The 16,408-nt window shown below is 48.7% G+C and overlaps 1 protein-coding gene across 1 annotated transcript in view; it reads left to right on the top strand.

Moving 5' to 3' along the window:
* Positions 1-9,945: 9,945 nt before the first annotated feature.
* Positions 9,946-16,408, top strand: part of GPC4 (glypican 4) — a 99,026-nt gene continuing 92,563 nt past the window's right edge. The window contains exon 1 of the mRNA XM_063141589.1: positions 9,946-10,165. Within this exon, the coding sequence (XP_062997659.1) occupies positions 9,970-10,165 (196 nt within the window). The 5' untranslated portion in view covers positions 9,946-9,969. The remainder of the gene's footprint in view (positions 10,166-16,408) is intronic.

Raw genomic sequence — 16,408 nt, 5'->3', positions numbered from 1 at the left:
CCTCCAAGGGGGCTAGATTCTGTGCTCCTGCCATTGCTTGTCGGCATGGGAAGATACCATCTGACGGTGACAATGTTTTAATTTCTTAAGTCTTATATTATTATGAGTGGGATATGTACAACATACAATTTAATTAATTGCTTATCTACTTGTACTTTGAATTATTATCTTTTTATATTATTATATTAATAGCCCCATCTTACTTTGCTGGCCCTGGGAATATTATTGTGTTTACAGTGCTGTTCTGTTTTGCTGGTCTTGAGACGGTAATAATTTTTTAATTTTTATTTATTTATTTATTTATACTGGCCATGATGTAGTAGAGTAGGATGCTGGGCTAAAAGCATGTCTTTTGAATGTTATGTTCAGTTAAGCAACCAAGGGGCAGCACAGGGGCAGAACAGGGTGGCCGGGTAGCCTATTTTACAGAGGACAGTCCTCTGTTTTGGAAAATTGGCAGAGAATAGGCTTCTCTTTGAAGGTGTCCTCTGTCTGAAGAGGGTCCCTGTCTAAGAATGTCTAAAGCCAAGGAACCATGAGGAGGCAGAGTAGCAGGCCTTCAAATTGCCCATCAACTGTTAGAGGTACCTGGACAGCCAATGGAGCAGGCACATGGGCCACGTAGTCAGTTTTCCTCACTATGGTGAGATATCTTGCTTTTCTATTTAAATTATGGGAATGAATGCTAAATGTGTAGTAAGTTTACATGTGCAAATATTATGCAAATCGACATCCTCTTTTTGGGCAATGCAATTCCTCTCTTTTTCGGTCGTCTTACCAGGATCCCCTTGTGGGAGCTTACAGGAATCCCATTCGCCTTGTTCCGGAGTCACTGCCGTTTGCTTCTGCAGCCTGGTTTTCGCCCTGCCCTTGATTTGGCGACCTGCTCAGCTCTCAAACAAAACCTTTTGTGTCTTTCAGGTTTTCTGGTAATCCTGTATCTCTCATGGGTTTTAGCAAGTCACAAATAGCAAACGGCCTGTACGCTTCTATCCACCCCCCCAAAACTCTCTCCCTTGTCTGCAGTCCCCCCCTCTTCCCCTCCCTTTCTATCTTCTCCTCTCCTTTGGAATGAAAAATGTAGTACACCCTGCTGGGCTGCCTTTAAAATTCACATTGTCCCTCCAAAGAAAAGCTGAGCTGGTGGGGCTATGAGAAAGCAGGGCTCACTCAAATTTGGCAGGAACAGATGCTTTAAAAAGCCCCCTCTTTCTCTCTGAAGGGCCTTGCAGCCTAAACTTCATGAGAACTTGGAGCTCAGTTTGTCCCCACAGACAGAGGAGCGTAAAAACTGCCAATGAAGCCAGGGCGAGCTTTTCAGCGGAATCTGAGCAACAATGGCTCATCCACCCACCAGCTTCCAACCCCTCCTTTTTTAAAGAAAAAAGGTGGGGGGAAGAGAAGGCCCGAATATCCTCAAAACCTCCACACCGTGCCATGCCGCTCCAAACTTAAATTGATTTCACCAACAAGAAATCACTGACGAGAAATCCCCGAAGAGGAAGCACATCACCCCAAAAAGACAAAGGAGAGCAGTGCTATGCATATGCTAATTTCTATGTAGAAATGCAAATTTAGGAATAATTATTATAATTTAAATAGGAGTACAGTTCATTTCCCCATACTGTTGGAGACTGCCTCAGGCTGGGGGCCAGGTGCTTTGCGTGATGGGCAACAGCTATGATTTATTGTCTTTAAACCGGAGTTGGATCGGACAGCCTTTCCAAAAGGATGCCTTTAAAATAGAGGACAATTATTCAGCAGATGTTGAAATAAAAGACGACACCTGGCCAAGAGGTCATTTGCAGTAAACAACACTGGTGTTATTGTTTGCTGTCCCACCCCACACCTTTTGTTTTGTTTTAATTGCAAATATCCCCCCCCCTTAAAATCTGCAGGAGATGTGGAAACAATGTGAAAAGTTGGCAGCAGTGGTAGATGAGGTCGCAAAGGGTGCAGTCCGCTCAGATTGTGGTAGCGCACAAAATTATTGCTTTTCCTCAACCATGCCCCTGTCTAGGGTTGCCAACTTACCAAAACAACAACCCTGTTCTTCTGCCTTTAACTTTTGCAACTAACAAGTAACCATATTTCTATCTATACTGCGAAATGCTCTGCCTGGGGATTCCTGCAGATAAGACTGCTGTTACAAAATCACAGCTACAGAGGATGACTCACTAAAAGAGCTGGCAAATCGATTTTGACATAATATCGTAATTAACTTTTTATCTAGCATGAAAACCTTGGCTTTCGCAGAAGGCCTTTTCCTCCAGGCTGATTTAGATGTGTGTTAAACTGCTGCGTTGTTTTAAGTTACTTAGTTTTATCTGGCTTTTTGTTTGTTTTGTTTTCTTGTTTTGTTTTTTAAAAATAAGGTTTTATTATTTTCTCTGCCGCGGGTTGATTTGGATTAGTTTTGTCTTGTTTTAATTTGTACACTGCTTCAGGTGCTGTTTGACACCTGGCAATATGTCTTATAAATATTTATTCTAAATCTGGAGCATTCAAAGCCGCTTCATATACATTAATCTTGGAAATCCTGACAAAAGAAACCTGTGTTGTTATCCCCATTTTGCAGATGGACAACTGAGGCTGAGATTCTCTTCTAAAACCATTTAGGGTGCAATCCTATGCATGTTTACGCAGATAAAATGTCCTACAACTCCCAGCATTCATGGCTGGCTAGGGAATGCTGGGAATTGTAGGATATTTTTCCTTGAGGGAATGGTTCACCCATAAAGTCCCCTAAATCATTCAGAGGAAGGTCACTTCACCTGCATGCTATGGATTCTTATACCAATTCGCTTCTCTGGAATGTTTTCCTTGTCTTTGTAAAAATAACGGTGTGTGTGTGTGTGTATGTGCGTGCGCACACCAGAGGTGCACAGCCTCAGACTTGTGGACCAAATATCGCCCACCTGTGGTTCCCCAGATAGCCACGCCCCCTTCCCTGGCCCCCAGCTCCTTTCCCATGACCGTGGGCTTGACAGTGGTTTCACGACTTTCGTGCAATTCCCGCCCACATTCTAAAAGGTTCAGATGCCTCTCCTAAGGCTTGGGGCAGGAAGACCTTTAAGCTAAAAATATGGTAATGTTTAGCCCCACCCTTTGGTCTTGGCCGCGCCCATGTGGCCCCCAAGAGCTTCTGTGAAATGGAACTCAGCCCTCTGGGCTGAAAGAGGTTCAACCCCCCTGGTCTAGAAACACACACACTGCAATCCTATGCAGACTTAATTGGAAGCAGCCCTATTGAACTCAATGGGAGATGCTTTTGAATTCACATGCATAAGCACAGGCGGAGTTCCACATGCATTCCAATGATTACTCTTACTTGCCCGCCCCCCCCCCCAAGGTCTACTTTGGTGTCCAAAAGATGGATGCTGGGGACATTTCACCACCAGTTTCATTTCCATCTGCTGGGCAGCTGGGCTAGGGAATGGCATTCCAGGGCTGAGCAGAGGGGGGTGGGCAGTGGAGCCAGTTGGCATGGGCCTACAATTTTGAGGGGGCCTACTCCGAGTCCCCCTGGTAGAGGCAAAGGGGGACCCCTTGGTAAAGATTTGTTACAAGTAGCTTCAGTGTCCTAAAACGAATCAAGTCATACTTTCGGATCCACAATGGTGCAAGAACATTTGAATGGATTAGCGGTTTTGAACATTAACATTGACAAGGCAAAGTTGCTTGATTTTTCTGTTGTTGATGATGAATTTGCCCAAAGAAATGCAAGTAAAGCATCTCTGAATGTGAAGAAGTGGTGTCTTATAAACATCTTGAATAAAAGTGCTTGCCATTACTTTTTTTTAATAAATTGTTCGAGTTCATATGCATTTAGAACTGATTAAAAATACTTAATAAGCAGTTTGAAATGTTGCCTACATTTCCTATCTGGCCCGGGCCTACTACCAGCTTTGCCCGGCCCTGGGCATGTCCTCATAACAACTAGGGTGACCATATGAAAAGGAGGACACAGCTCCTGTATCTTTAAGAGTTTTATAAAGCAGGGAACCTGGTGGAATTCCTTCTTCATCACAATAGTTAAAGCTGCCAGAGCCCTGCCCTCTTTTGTATCTGGTCAAGAGGGCAGGACTCCTGTAGCTTTAACTGTTGTGATGAAAAGGGAATTTCACCAGGTGCTGCATGCATACAAATGACACCGGCTGAAATTCCCTTGTCTATGCAACTGTTAAAGATACAGCAGCCTTGTCCTCCTTTCCATAGGGTCACCCTATTTAACAACTGGATTATCGGACTGAACAGAGGCCTACCAAATCTGCTCCCCCTTGTTTCTAGAAACTGGTAGTTGGAATAGCTGGGATTCTATAGCAGTTTGGTCACCTATTCTATCAGCTTGTCTGGCTCAAGGTACCAAGCGGCAGATGTATTTTGCATGCCATATTCCAGCCTTCCCCAACCTGAGCTGGACCCCAGCTTTCAGCAGCACCCCTCCCCCGCACAGCCCCAGCCAGACATGTAGCAGTTGTAATCCAGCGTATTTGGAGAGAAACAAGGGCTTGGCTATACGCTCCACAAACCCTGTTGTGTTGCGCAGTTGCGCAGCGCTGCTCATATGACGCGGCTTTTTTGATGTGATGTTTTACCACAACTTTTTACATTGCTCCGATGTTACCTCGGTTGTTTGAGTGTCTATCAGTGATGCCTTTAATGCAGAATAAGGGATTGAGTATATTTGGGGGGGGGGGAAGAGAGAGATCTCCGTGCAAGGTTGGCACAGGAATGCAGGGCAGGGGGCTGAGCTCGACAAACCTAGTAATGGCCGCCATGGAGATAATAAAGTCTGCGGAGCAAAAGTAAGAGCAGGTACATATGCTGAATAGCACATAGGCCATTTCTACACCAGCCTGCTGTAGGAGGGATGGAGGAGGATCTTGTGATATTCTGATCACGAGATCTGCCCCTTAGTCTAAATGTGGGCACGACATCCTGGGAGGAAGGATGTAACGCCCGCCATTTTTAAAATTATTTTTTTAAAGGAGCTGAGTGCACGTGCGTTCCAACGAACAGTGAGTTAAAACAAAAAGGCCCGACCCCTCTCCCCCGCCATCTCCGCTACTCGTGGGGAGGAGGGAAGAAGCTGGGATGGGCGGCCACACCTCCTGCAGGCTTGGGATGATCCCAAGACCGCGGGATGAATCGGATTTTCCCAGGGAGTACTTATCTCTGGGAAAACCCGTACTCGTCCCTTTTTCCTCCTGGGATAATCCCTGTGCGTCATTTGGACACACAGGGACTCGGCTGTGACCAGCCCAGATTTTCAGGCTGGTGTAGAAACGGCCATAAATTCAATGAACTGTACCTGTGCTTCTACAGGCTTTCAAAGTTGCGCAGAGTTGCTGGAAAACAAAACGGTTTTCGGTGCCTCGATATTTGCTGCCCGTTACCGCCAGCTGACAAAGGCATTGCAAATTTTCCTGGCTAGGTAAGCCCGTGCTCACTCCTGCCATATCATGCTATTGACGCCCCTTCGCAGCAGCGACGCTGCGGGAATCCGTAGGCAAAGCATCGGCGTATACATGGGCCCCCACGTTGGAGAAGGCTGGGCTAGCCAATCCGTGTTGCTTATGTTTGCGTTCCATGGCTGGCCTCTGGCACTGGAAATTGATTCTGGAATGGTGCGTTCACTTCTTCACCATCTCCCCCACTTCATCTCTCCAGCCCATCGCAATACTGAGGCCATCTTGAGAAACCTGTTCTTCCCAGCCCTGGCTGTGTGACACATACTGGAGGCAGATCAGTTTACTTTGTTAATTCAAAGGGAGAGTCTCCCCACCCGCCCTGCTCCCAGATTTATTTGGGTGATACAAAAAACAGCTTTCTGTTGTCCCAGCAGAATATGGGATGGGGTAAAACACATGTTCTCCATGGAGTTTTTTGGTGACCACAGCTGTTCTGAACACACACACACACACACAGAATGGCATCAAATGACATAGTGAATTTTGCGTCAGCTGATTGTGAGAAAAAGAAAGAAACCTGAAGGGGGAAGAAAGGAAAGAAATATAAAGTATCTTGTTTGTTTTTGGGAGGTCATTGATAGGGCACAGTAGCAATGCCTGTACTGTATGACCCAGCTCAAGTCAAGCGAATGAATGGTGGATTTCATCCTCTGATCCGATCTGGGCACTTTTAGCTTTTCACATATATTATGTTTCATGAATAGAGTTTAAAACACCAGGACTTGCGAAACAAATGGGATAACCCAGCACCACTCCTGTTAAGAATGTTTGCAGGTGTGTTATACCCTAAATCAGCCTTCCACAACCTGGTGCCCTCGAGATGTTTTGGAATACAGCTCCCAGCATTCCAGACCTTTTGTGCTGGCAGAGGCAGATGGGAGTTGTAGTCTGACATGGCTGCCCTAAAAGGTACCAGATCTGGGCATGATTGCTTCCTAGTAGCCACAGAAAGGCGTTATTAATAATCTGTATAGCTCAGGTGTGTTGTGTGTTGAGCTACAACTCCCATAATCCCCCAGACCTGGAGGGAATCAGGCTGGGAAAGGTTAGCTCAGAGCTTAGTAAATGCTGTATTAACAGCCAATGCTGCAGCATAGAGACATCATTTCTAAACCTAAGCTGGCATAGACCTGGTCAGTAAACTGGAGGGGGGAGCCATTGTACAGGCAAAAGGTAAACATACAGTTCAATCCAATGCATGTTTAGACAGAAAAAACATCCTAAAGTTTCCAGCATCCCTGAGCCAGCACAGAATGCTGGGAATTGTAGGACTTTTTTCTGGCTAAACATGCATAGGATTGCACCCTAAGTAAACGTTGATGTTTTTCTGGCTTCTTTCATTCCGAGAATCTATCACCATTATTTCAATAACACAACAACCCTGTGAGGTAGGTAGGTCAGCTCTCCATCCCAACATTGTACAACTGAGAAACTGAGGCAGGGATCAAGTCATTCGCCCAAGGCCTATAAAGTCCTATTGGAGTGAGGATAACATATTCCACGTGTATGTACCTGCTTTTAAAAAACCATGTAACGTGGTTCTGGGGAACATGGGGCCTTTTAGATGTTGTTGGACTGCAGCGGGTGAAAGTGAGAGGTTATAGCCAGGCGTCAGCAACGGAGCCATGGCGCCTTCTGCTCTGTGGCTGCTTTCAAGTTTAAAAAGCAAACCGGAGGAAAACATTCATGAGCACCGCACCACGTTTGACTCTCAGCATGCAATCTACGAAGATGGGAGACCGTGCTTCAGATCTTAAAAAAGGATAGGTTTGAGAGTTGAAGCCTGCTTCTCAACTGAAAGAATCTCAGAGGCAGGGTAAGGGGGAAACACTTTGTGCATGCCCAGGTGTGCTATTTCTCCAATATGGCTTAATATCCATTAAGAAAAATACACTGCTGAAGACAGAAGGGGTGGGGAGCTAAATAAATGAGGACTAAAGCATCCTTCCCTAATCTGGCACCTTCCAGACATGGACTACGACCCCCACCATCCCCAGCTGCTTGCTGGGGACAATGGGAGCTGTAGTCCAACACACCCCAGGTTGGGGAAGGCTAAAGTAAAGGAACAGGGGTTAAGTGCCTTACAAAGCCAAGACCTATAAGGAAGGGATCTTTTTTCCTTGTGCTGCTACTGCCGTCTGGATCCTATTCCCATTTTGTTTTTTTACCAACGAGTTTTATTGGACTTTGTCCAGCTTTCTGCAGGGTTGCCTCACGTGCATCTATTCTTTTCTGGGAGCGAAGCGACTCTCCTCTGGGACAAAGTGCCCCGTAGGAATTGGTTGGTCTTTTTCTTTCTTTTTTACTCCTGAGTTAACACAAGGCAAAAGTGTGGAGGTGGTGGCCTCTGTTTCTTCTGCATGACTCCACAATGTGGTACTTTTCAGCCAGTATGGCAGGGATGGGGAACATCTGGCCTTCCAGATGTTGCTGGACTGCAACTCCCATTATCATAGGAAATTGCCACGTTAGACCTAAAATTGCCTTCCTCAACCTGGCACTGTCCAATGTTTTGGATCACAGCTCCCAGCATTCCTGACTATTGGGCATGATAGCTGGGGCTGATTGGAGTTGAAGTCCAATCAGAACTATTTTTAATTGTTGTAAACCGCCCAGAGAGCTTCGGCGGTGGGGTGGTATATAAATGTAATTAAATAAATAAATAAATAATAAGTCCAAAACACATGGAAGGCACCCGGTTGGTTGAATGCTGACTTAGATGAATGTCTCCTTCTGCATCATGTACCATAGAATCATAGAACAGTAGACTTGAAAGGGGCCTATAAGGCCATTGAGTCCAACCCCCTGCTCAATGCAGGAATCCAGTCCAGCTGCCTCTTGAAGGCCTCTCATGTGGGAGAGCCCACCACCTCCCTAAGTAACTGGTCCCATTGTCGTACTGCTCTAACAGTCAAGATGTTTTTCCTGATGTCCAGCCAGAATCTGGCTTCCTGTAGCTTGAGCCCGTTGTCCTGCACTCTGGGATGATGGAGAAGAGATCCCGGCCCTCCTCTGGGTGACAACCTTTTAAGTATTTCCACACCTGCATCATGTCCTCCTCTGAGGCCTCATCCAGGTGTCTCCACCAAATGAACTTCGGCAGGTGGCTACAAGAGAGAGAGAGAGAGAGGGAGGATGTTCTTGGTTGTGGCGAGCTGCCTGGTGCCCACACTTTTCTTTTGACCCAGAGAACTTTTTTGATTGGGTAGGTTGAATATATAATCAATCATCCTCTTTTGGTGCCGTACAAAGGCATTTCTCTTCTCCCAGGCTTTTCAGATTCTAGATTGTACCGTTTGCCCATCACCTGCACGAATGGCTGCTTTGTTAGACGTTACGTTATCACTTACGTGCTGATTTTTTTTGTCGTGGTTGTCCACCCAGAGAACTCTTAGTACCTGGGCAGACGAAAAACACAACAAATACATGAACGGGGCTCACTTCCCAGGAAACATGTGCAAGACCCCCAGCTTCTATTTTCTCCTAAGCCAGCAATGCTCAGGCTGCAGCTCTATGCGCACACTGACCGAGGAGTAAGTCCCAATGAACTTAGCTGGGTTTACTCCAAAGTACGCACGCCTAGGCATTGCGTGGTCAGGGAAGTGAAAGAGAGCTGAGTTGCAGGGCAAGGCTTGTGGCCAGAACATCTGTTTTGGCCACCAACTCCCATTGTCCCTCACCATTGGCTAGGGCTGCTGGGAGCTGTTGGCCAAAACAGCTAGAGAGGGCCACCAGTTGCCCACCCCTGTGCTACCCAAACATCTGCGCCCGCTCACCCCCCCCATTTTTCTAGCAGTATAACTTAGTGCTGCTGGAGGGGGGCTTGTCATCCGGAGGGCCGCAGGTTGCCCACCCCTGGCGTAGGTGGGCCCAGGTGGTGGCCCAAACTCTCCTGCTGGGATTCGCCAGCTCCTGCCTGCTGCTTGGCTTCCATCTCTCTCTGGAGGATTTATTTTCAAGATCTGGGTTTGCAGGGGGAGGGGGGCGAGAAAGCGACTCCCCCCTCCGCCGCTGCCGCCCCCCGACCGACCCACCCAGCCACCCACTCGAGCACGGCCCCCTCCCCGGCGGGCCTGGCCGCCCGCCGGTTCCCCCGCGCGGAGGGGGAGCGCGCGCGCGTTTGGAGAGGCGGAGGCGGAGGCAGGGCTCCTGCTCCGCCCCGCCCCGCCGGGCTGCTGGCTTTCCTGGGGGCTGCCAAGCGTTGTCCCGGCCCCGCCGTCGCCGCCGCTGCTGCCGCCGCCGCCGCGTCTTCCCTCCCCCCTGCCCCGCCGGTGCCCCAAGTTCGCCAGGAGCCCAGCCGCCCTCGCTGCCGCCGGGGCCGGCCGAGGGGAGCGCCCCGCACCGCCGCGCAGGGGGCCGGCCGGGAACTCGGCGCCGGAGGAGCCGCGCTCGGCGGGCGGCCGCGGGGCAGGGCGCCCGCCCCGTCCTCTGCCTCGCCGCCCGGGCCGCGGGGCCCCACGCCGGAGCCCGTGCGCCCTGGGCCGCCGCGCCAAGCATGCCTGCCCGACCCCCGCGCCGGGCTGCCCCGGCCGCCGCATGGAGCCCGCCGCTCCTGCTGCTGCTGCTGCCGCTGCTGCTCGCCGCCGCGTCGTCGCCGGCCGAGCCGCGCTCGCGAAGTTGCTCCGAAGTCAAGCGGCTCTACGTGGCCAAAGGCTTCGGCCAGAACGAGGCGCCCAGCCACGAGATCAACGGTGAGGGGCGGCGGGGGGGGGAGGGGAGGCGCGGGGGGGGGCGGCGGCAGCCCTGGGCATTTCTTGCAAGGGGGGCATGGGGGGGGGAGAGAGAAAGCCCGCTTTGTCATCGGTTCGGGCTCGCTTTGAACCGGCGCGTCCTCAACAGGCTTGTTTTGCAACTTGGAAATGGGAAGGAGGGAGGGAGGGAGAGGAGGAGACGCCGAAGGGGCATTTTGGGGCGCGCGTCCGTCCGGTGCGCGGGGGGGTGGGGGGGAAGCGTTTATGAATACTCTTTCTCGATGTGCAAAAGTAGAATGTATTGACACAATATATATATTTGTGGCGGGGGATGGGGGGGGGAAAGAGATTTTTCTTCCTCGGTCTGGGCAGGCTTGCGAAGAGATTCCAGCCGGCAACTGGTGTCAGGGGCACGACGGAGTTTGGCTCGTTGGCTCCTTTTCCGCCCCCCACCCACCTACTCGGGTGGGGTTGGGGTTGGGGTTGGGGTGATGGAAAGCGTTCAGATTCGGCAAGATCTCTCTCTGTCCGGCCTGTAGGGCAAGGCGTGTGTGTGTATTTTTTGGGGGGTGGGAAGCGACGGGCCGGGTGCGAGAATCACCCCCCCTCCTCCTTCCTCACCCCCCCTTGCAAACTTAGACAAATATTGCAAAGGCGTGAAACCGCGACACGCTGCTCGCTTCTGTGGTCTTCCCTCCCGACCGTCGGCTTAATGCCCCCGCGCAGCTTCGATCGGTCTACTCGGAAGTAAGCCCCGTTGCGTTGAATGGGATTTACGCCTGAGTAGGCGCGTGTGTAGGGTTGCGAGCTTAGGAACATTTCTCCTGTCCCTCCTCCTCTCCCTCCCCAAAGAAAGAACTGGAGAATGGGACTTGAGAAGAAATAAGGAAAGATTCTCCCCCCCACACACACTTCTCACCGCCCCCCCTCTCTTTAATTCTTTCTCAAGTTGTTGCTTGCAGAAGGCGGGTATGAAAACAACTCCGCACTGAACAAATCGGCAGAAATCGTTGGGATGGATACCTTGGCATTTTACTGCAAACCCCCCCCTTTTTTTTTTTTTTTAAAAAAAGAAATCTCTTCTGGATGCACACATCTTAATTTAGCATTCAGTTGCAGTGGAAACAGACCAGAAAGGAGATGAAGTTTTCAAGGCATTCTAGGAGTTCCTGAATTGCAAGCGAGCTGTGGAGATTTTTTGGGGTGGGGGGAGGAGAAGGTGGGGGAGGGGTGGAGAGGAAATAGTCTCCCATCTCTCTCCCCCCCTCCCCTCCCCTCCCCTCCCCTCGGATCTACTAAATGAATTCAGGCAAACCGTGGAGGAATTTGCTGATGGAATTTGCAACAATTGATGCCTCCCAAGTCCCAAACCATGTGGCTTCTCTCTCCTCCTCTCCATTTCTCTCCCCCCCCCCACTCGCTTTAGCATTGGGGTGGAGTTTCTAGCTTGTGGAGCTGAACTCTGGATTGGTGAGAAAGACTCCTGCCTCAGCCTTATTTCCATTTCCTTGGGAATTAATTGGGGAAGACTGGACCATCCAGAAGGCTGTTTCCCGACCGCCTGGCCTGCCCCTGACTGGGATATTTTAACTCCTTTTTCCCCTCCTGTAAGAAGAAAGTGGGAAGAATTCAGTTAACTTCATGCTAGTTTGGGGAGGCTATAAAGCAGAAACCCAGCTGGTCAGCACTGGCCCAGATTATTATTATTATTATTATTATTATTATTATTATTATTATTTATTTATTTATATAGCACCATCAGTGTACATGGTGCTGTACAGATTACACAGTAAATAGCAAGACCCTGCCGCATAGATTTAAGGCCATGAATGAAAACTCATAAATGCCTTGCTGGGGTGGCAGATATCCCAGTGGGGGGTGGGTGGGTCGAGTCATAACAAGAGCCCTGATGCTGGATCAGACCAAGGGTTCATCTCGTCCAACGTTCTGTTCTCACAGTGGCCAACCACCTGCCCACAGTAAACCCACAAGCAGGACAGGATGCAACAGCACTCTCCCACCCATGTTCCCCAGCAACTGGTATACATAGACGCACTCCCTCTGGTACTGGAGGTAGCCTAGAGCCATCAGGACTAGTAACCATTGATAGCTTCATCCTCCAGGAATCTGTCTAACCCCCAGTTGCAGGGCTCTTCTTACGTTCTTACATACTAACCTTTCGCCGTCAGTCATATTGTATGTTTAGCCCTTGAGTGCTGCCTTTACCTTCCGCTCCCCCCCCCCCCTTCAATGGCAATATCTTCACTAGCCAAGGAAGTTTGGAGTGCTTCCTGATGAAATGGGAGACTTTATTTGCAGGATGTGCTTGGCCTTTCACAGGTCTGCATTTTGCACCGTGCGCCTGATGTGTTTTATAAATAGGTGTCTTCACTTCTGCCACCCGTATCCCAGCTTGCTTAGAAAAGGAGATGTCTTAGCAATACTTGAGAGCCAATTTTCTGGTGGTTGGGTTTGGATCAAGGAAGTATTTCTCCATCAAGCTTGGTGTCATCTTTTCTGGATGGCCGGAACTCCTCAAGGTCTGAGATTGCAATTCTCCCCCCCCCCCCGCCCCGCTTCATCTGATGCCTTTTAACCAAAGATGCCAGGAATTGAACCCTGCCTACCTTGCAGGGTCGTGGGAAGCTTCCTTCGGCATGCAAAGTTGGTACTCTAATGTTGAACTATGGTCCTTCAAAAAGCAACATTTTTCTTGTTTTTGTTTTAGATGTCTCTAGTAACTAAAGTGAAAAGCCGGTGGATTACGTTATGATCTCTGCTTTGTGTACTTGGGGCAACTCTCTATGTCAGGGGAGTCAAATTTGGGGCACTCCATTTGTTTTGGCCTACAGTTCCCATCAGACTTTGCCAGAATAGTCAATGGGAGAGATCATGGGAATTGGAGGCCAAAATATCTAGCGGTCGTCCACATCCCTGCTCTTAGGCCTAATCTACACCAAGCAGGAAATAGCACTATGGAAGCAGTATGAAAACGGTATATAGAGAGGCCCGCCTGGCGCCTACACTGTACTCCTTTCGTCGCCAGCTGAAGACCTTTTTATTCTCTCAGTATTTTAACCCTTAATTTTAACTTAAATTTTACTGCTCTACCTCTGTATTTTAATCTTATATCAATTCTGCTGCGTGGTTTTATCCTGTTTGTGCTTTTGATACTGTATTTTGTATTTGTGTTTTTAACCTGTCGGTAGTTTTATTATGGTTTTAATTTTTGTGAACCGCCCAGAGAGCTTTGGCTATTGGGCGGTATAAAAATGTAATAAATAAATAAATAAATATAAGAGGCAGGAGCCACACTACTGTTTTACAGCGGTATTGAAGTGCACTATCAACTGTTGGGGCCCATTTTCACATACCATATACCGCTTTCATACCGCTTTCATAGTGCTATATCTGCATGGTGCAGAACTGGCCTATGTCTTGCCTTTTTGTTCCTTATTAATAAATTTGGGTTGGGAAAGGCCTACCCTGCAGGGACAGGGAGGCTCCCCCTTCCCCCTCCCTACTTTGAGAGGCTGGGAACTTCCTGGGACCTTCTGCATGCAAAACCGGAACTCTACCCCTGTACCATGGTTTTTGTGAGAATGAAATGGATTGTAAAATGCTTGGTAGGCTCAGTGCTCCCGTGCCCTGAAGTGCATTCAATACCCTTTTGGCCATTCTTACAACAACCCTGGGAGGTAGGCCAGTCCCATTATTTCCCTATTGCATTTTGGAGAACATACACATAGCCTCCCAAAGTTGACCCAATCCTCTCTGTATATAAGAGCTGTAGCCCTACTGATTTCAATGGGGTTTTCCTTTCAGGTGAGCTTTAGCAAGTTTGTGGCAAGGGCTCTATTTCAGAGCCCCACCTCCCTCACCAGCTCTCAGTCCTACTGTCGATCGTACCGGCTGTTTGGGAATTTCTGGCGTTCTGGATTCCTTTGACAAGTTCCAAGAACATAGAAGCCGCTTTGCAGAATATGGAGGCCTTGGGTGGCAACCTCTCCCACTTGGGTCTGTGGCAAAGAGGGGCTATGGCTCAATGGTTAGTATGACCATATGGAAAGGAGAACGGAGTTCTTCTATCTTTAACTGTTGCACAGAAAAGGGAACTTCAGCAGGTGCCATTTTTATGTACTCAGCACCTGGTGGAATTCCCTCTTCATCACAACAGTTAAAGCTGCAGGAGCTATACTAGAGTGACCAGAAACAAGAGAAGGCAGGGTTCCTGCAGCTTTTAACTGTTGTGATGAAGAGGGGATTTCACCAGGGGCTGATCTACACCAAGTAGGATATAACACTTTAAGAACAGTATGAAAACAGTATATGTAATGTGTTCTGGCCTGAACAGTTGACATAGCCATTATAAACCGTTATAAGCCGTAGTGTAGATCCTGCCCAGGTGCTACACTGCATGCAAAGGACACCTGGTGAAGTTCCCTTTTCTATGCAACTCTATGCAAGATACAGGAGCCCTGTCCTCCTTTCCATAGGGTCACCCTAGCAGTGGTACAGCCCTACTTTGCAAGCAGAACTCCCAGGTTCGATCCCCGGCATCTCCAGGTAGGGATGGAAAAATTCCAGCCTGAGAGCCGCTGCTGCCAGTCAGTGTTGCCAATACTGGGCTAGAGGAACCGATGGCCAGACTCCGTATAAAGCAGCTGCTTGTGTTCTGTCTGTCTACTCTACCCAAAGCCACCACCAGGAAAGCATGAAACCCACATGTTTGGGGATGATTTCATGCAGTCTTCTTAGCTGCATCATGCGTTGAACCCCATTATCAAGAGTTAAGCTTTTTTAATTTATTTTTTTGCAAAGAAGAAACCCCGATGACCCCACCCAGCCTTTTTTTTTGCACTGATGCGGTGATCTCTTTGCAAGCCTGAGGCATCCTGGCTGAAATCGTTGCAAATATACTTGTCCCCTAAACATTTTATTCTGTCCACCCTCTCTTCTTTTCCCTCTGGTTGTTTGTTTCAAACTTCATCTCTCTGTCTCTGTCTCTCTCTCTCTCTTTCTCTGTCTGTCTCTCCCAAGGCTTCTGCTTTTATTTTCCCTTCTGAATGACCTACTGGACTGCATTCTCTGAATGAACAAAGGACGTGCCTTTTTAGCCGGGCCCTCTGAGAGACCACCAAGGACTTGCGCCCCGGCCCTGCCATTTCGCACTACTTTCAACAATAACAAAAATGCATGACTGAATGATTCAAAAATGTGGAGGGTTCCAGGCATTCATTTGAGTCTAGGATACTGTCACAACACAGACAGGCTCTCAGTAAATACCTTTATGCTTCCAGGACAGAAAATAGCAAGGAGGAGTAAATCTTTACCGTAACAGTTCTTCTCCAGATAGATATGGATCACCTGCTTCCTTGCCATGAACGAGAGTGATGTTGGTTATTTCATAGAATCATCGAATAGTAGAGTTGGAAGGGGCCTATAAGGCCCTCGAGTCCAACCCCCTGCTCAATGCAGGAATCCACCTTAAAGCATCCCTGACATGTGGCTCTCCAGCTGCCTCTTGAAGGCCATTAGTGTGGGAGAGCCCACGACTTCCCTAGGTAACTGGTTCCGTTGTCGTACTGCTCTAACAGTCAGGAAGTTTTTCCTGATGTTCAGCCGGAATCTGGCTTCCTGTAACTTGAGCCCATTATTCCATGTCCTGCACTCTGGGAGGATCGAGAAGAGATCCTGGCCCTCCTCTGTATGACCACCTTCCAAGTACTTGAAGGGTGCTATCATGTCTTCCCTCAATCTTCTCTTCTCCAGGCTAAACATGCCGAATTTGGCTGTATTATCTTGGGGTGGTGCAGTAGCTGAGTGGCACAATACCTGTCGGGTACACAGGAGGACGCAGGTTCAATCCCCAGCAACTTTGTTTAAAAGGTCTGTGTAGGAGCTGATGGAAAGACCCCCCTCTGCTTTAGATACTGGAGAACTACCAGCAGGCAAAGAAGCCCTGGAGGCTGGTAGCTCCAAATTCAGTGGGGCGGTGAATCTGCTCCAGATTTCAGTCAAAATTCTAAAGGAGCTACCCAAAGTGCAGAACTTTGGCATGGGTGAACAAATAGTCTAAACTGTTTTAATAATGGACCTCATAAATAGGGTGACCCTATGGAAAGGAGGACCGGGCTCCTGTATCTTTAACAGTTGACTTGAAAAGGGAACTTCAGCAGTGTCTGTTGTATGCATGCAGCACCTGGGGAAATCCCCTGTTCATGACAGCAGTTAAAGCTGTAG

Source organism: Elgaria multicarinata, chromosome 15 (genome assembly GCF_023053635.1).
Source record: "Elgaria multicarinata webbii isolate HBS135686 ecotype San Diego chromosome 15, rElgMul1.1.pri, whole genome shotgun sequence".
Lineage (NCBI taxonomy): Eukaryota > Metazoa > Chordata > Lepidosauria > Squamata > Anguidae > Elgaria > Elgaria multicarinata.
This window is presented reverse-complemented; position numbering and strand designations above follow the sequence as displayed.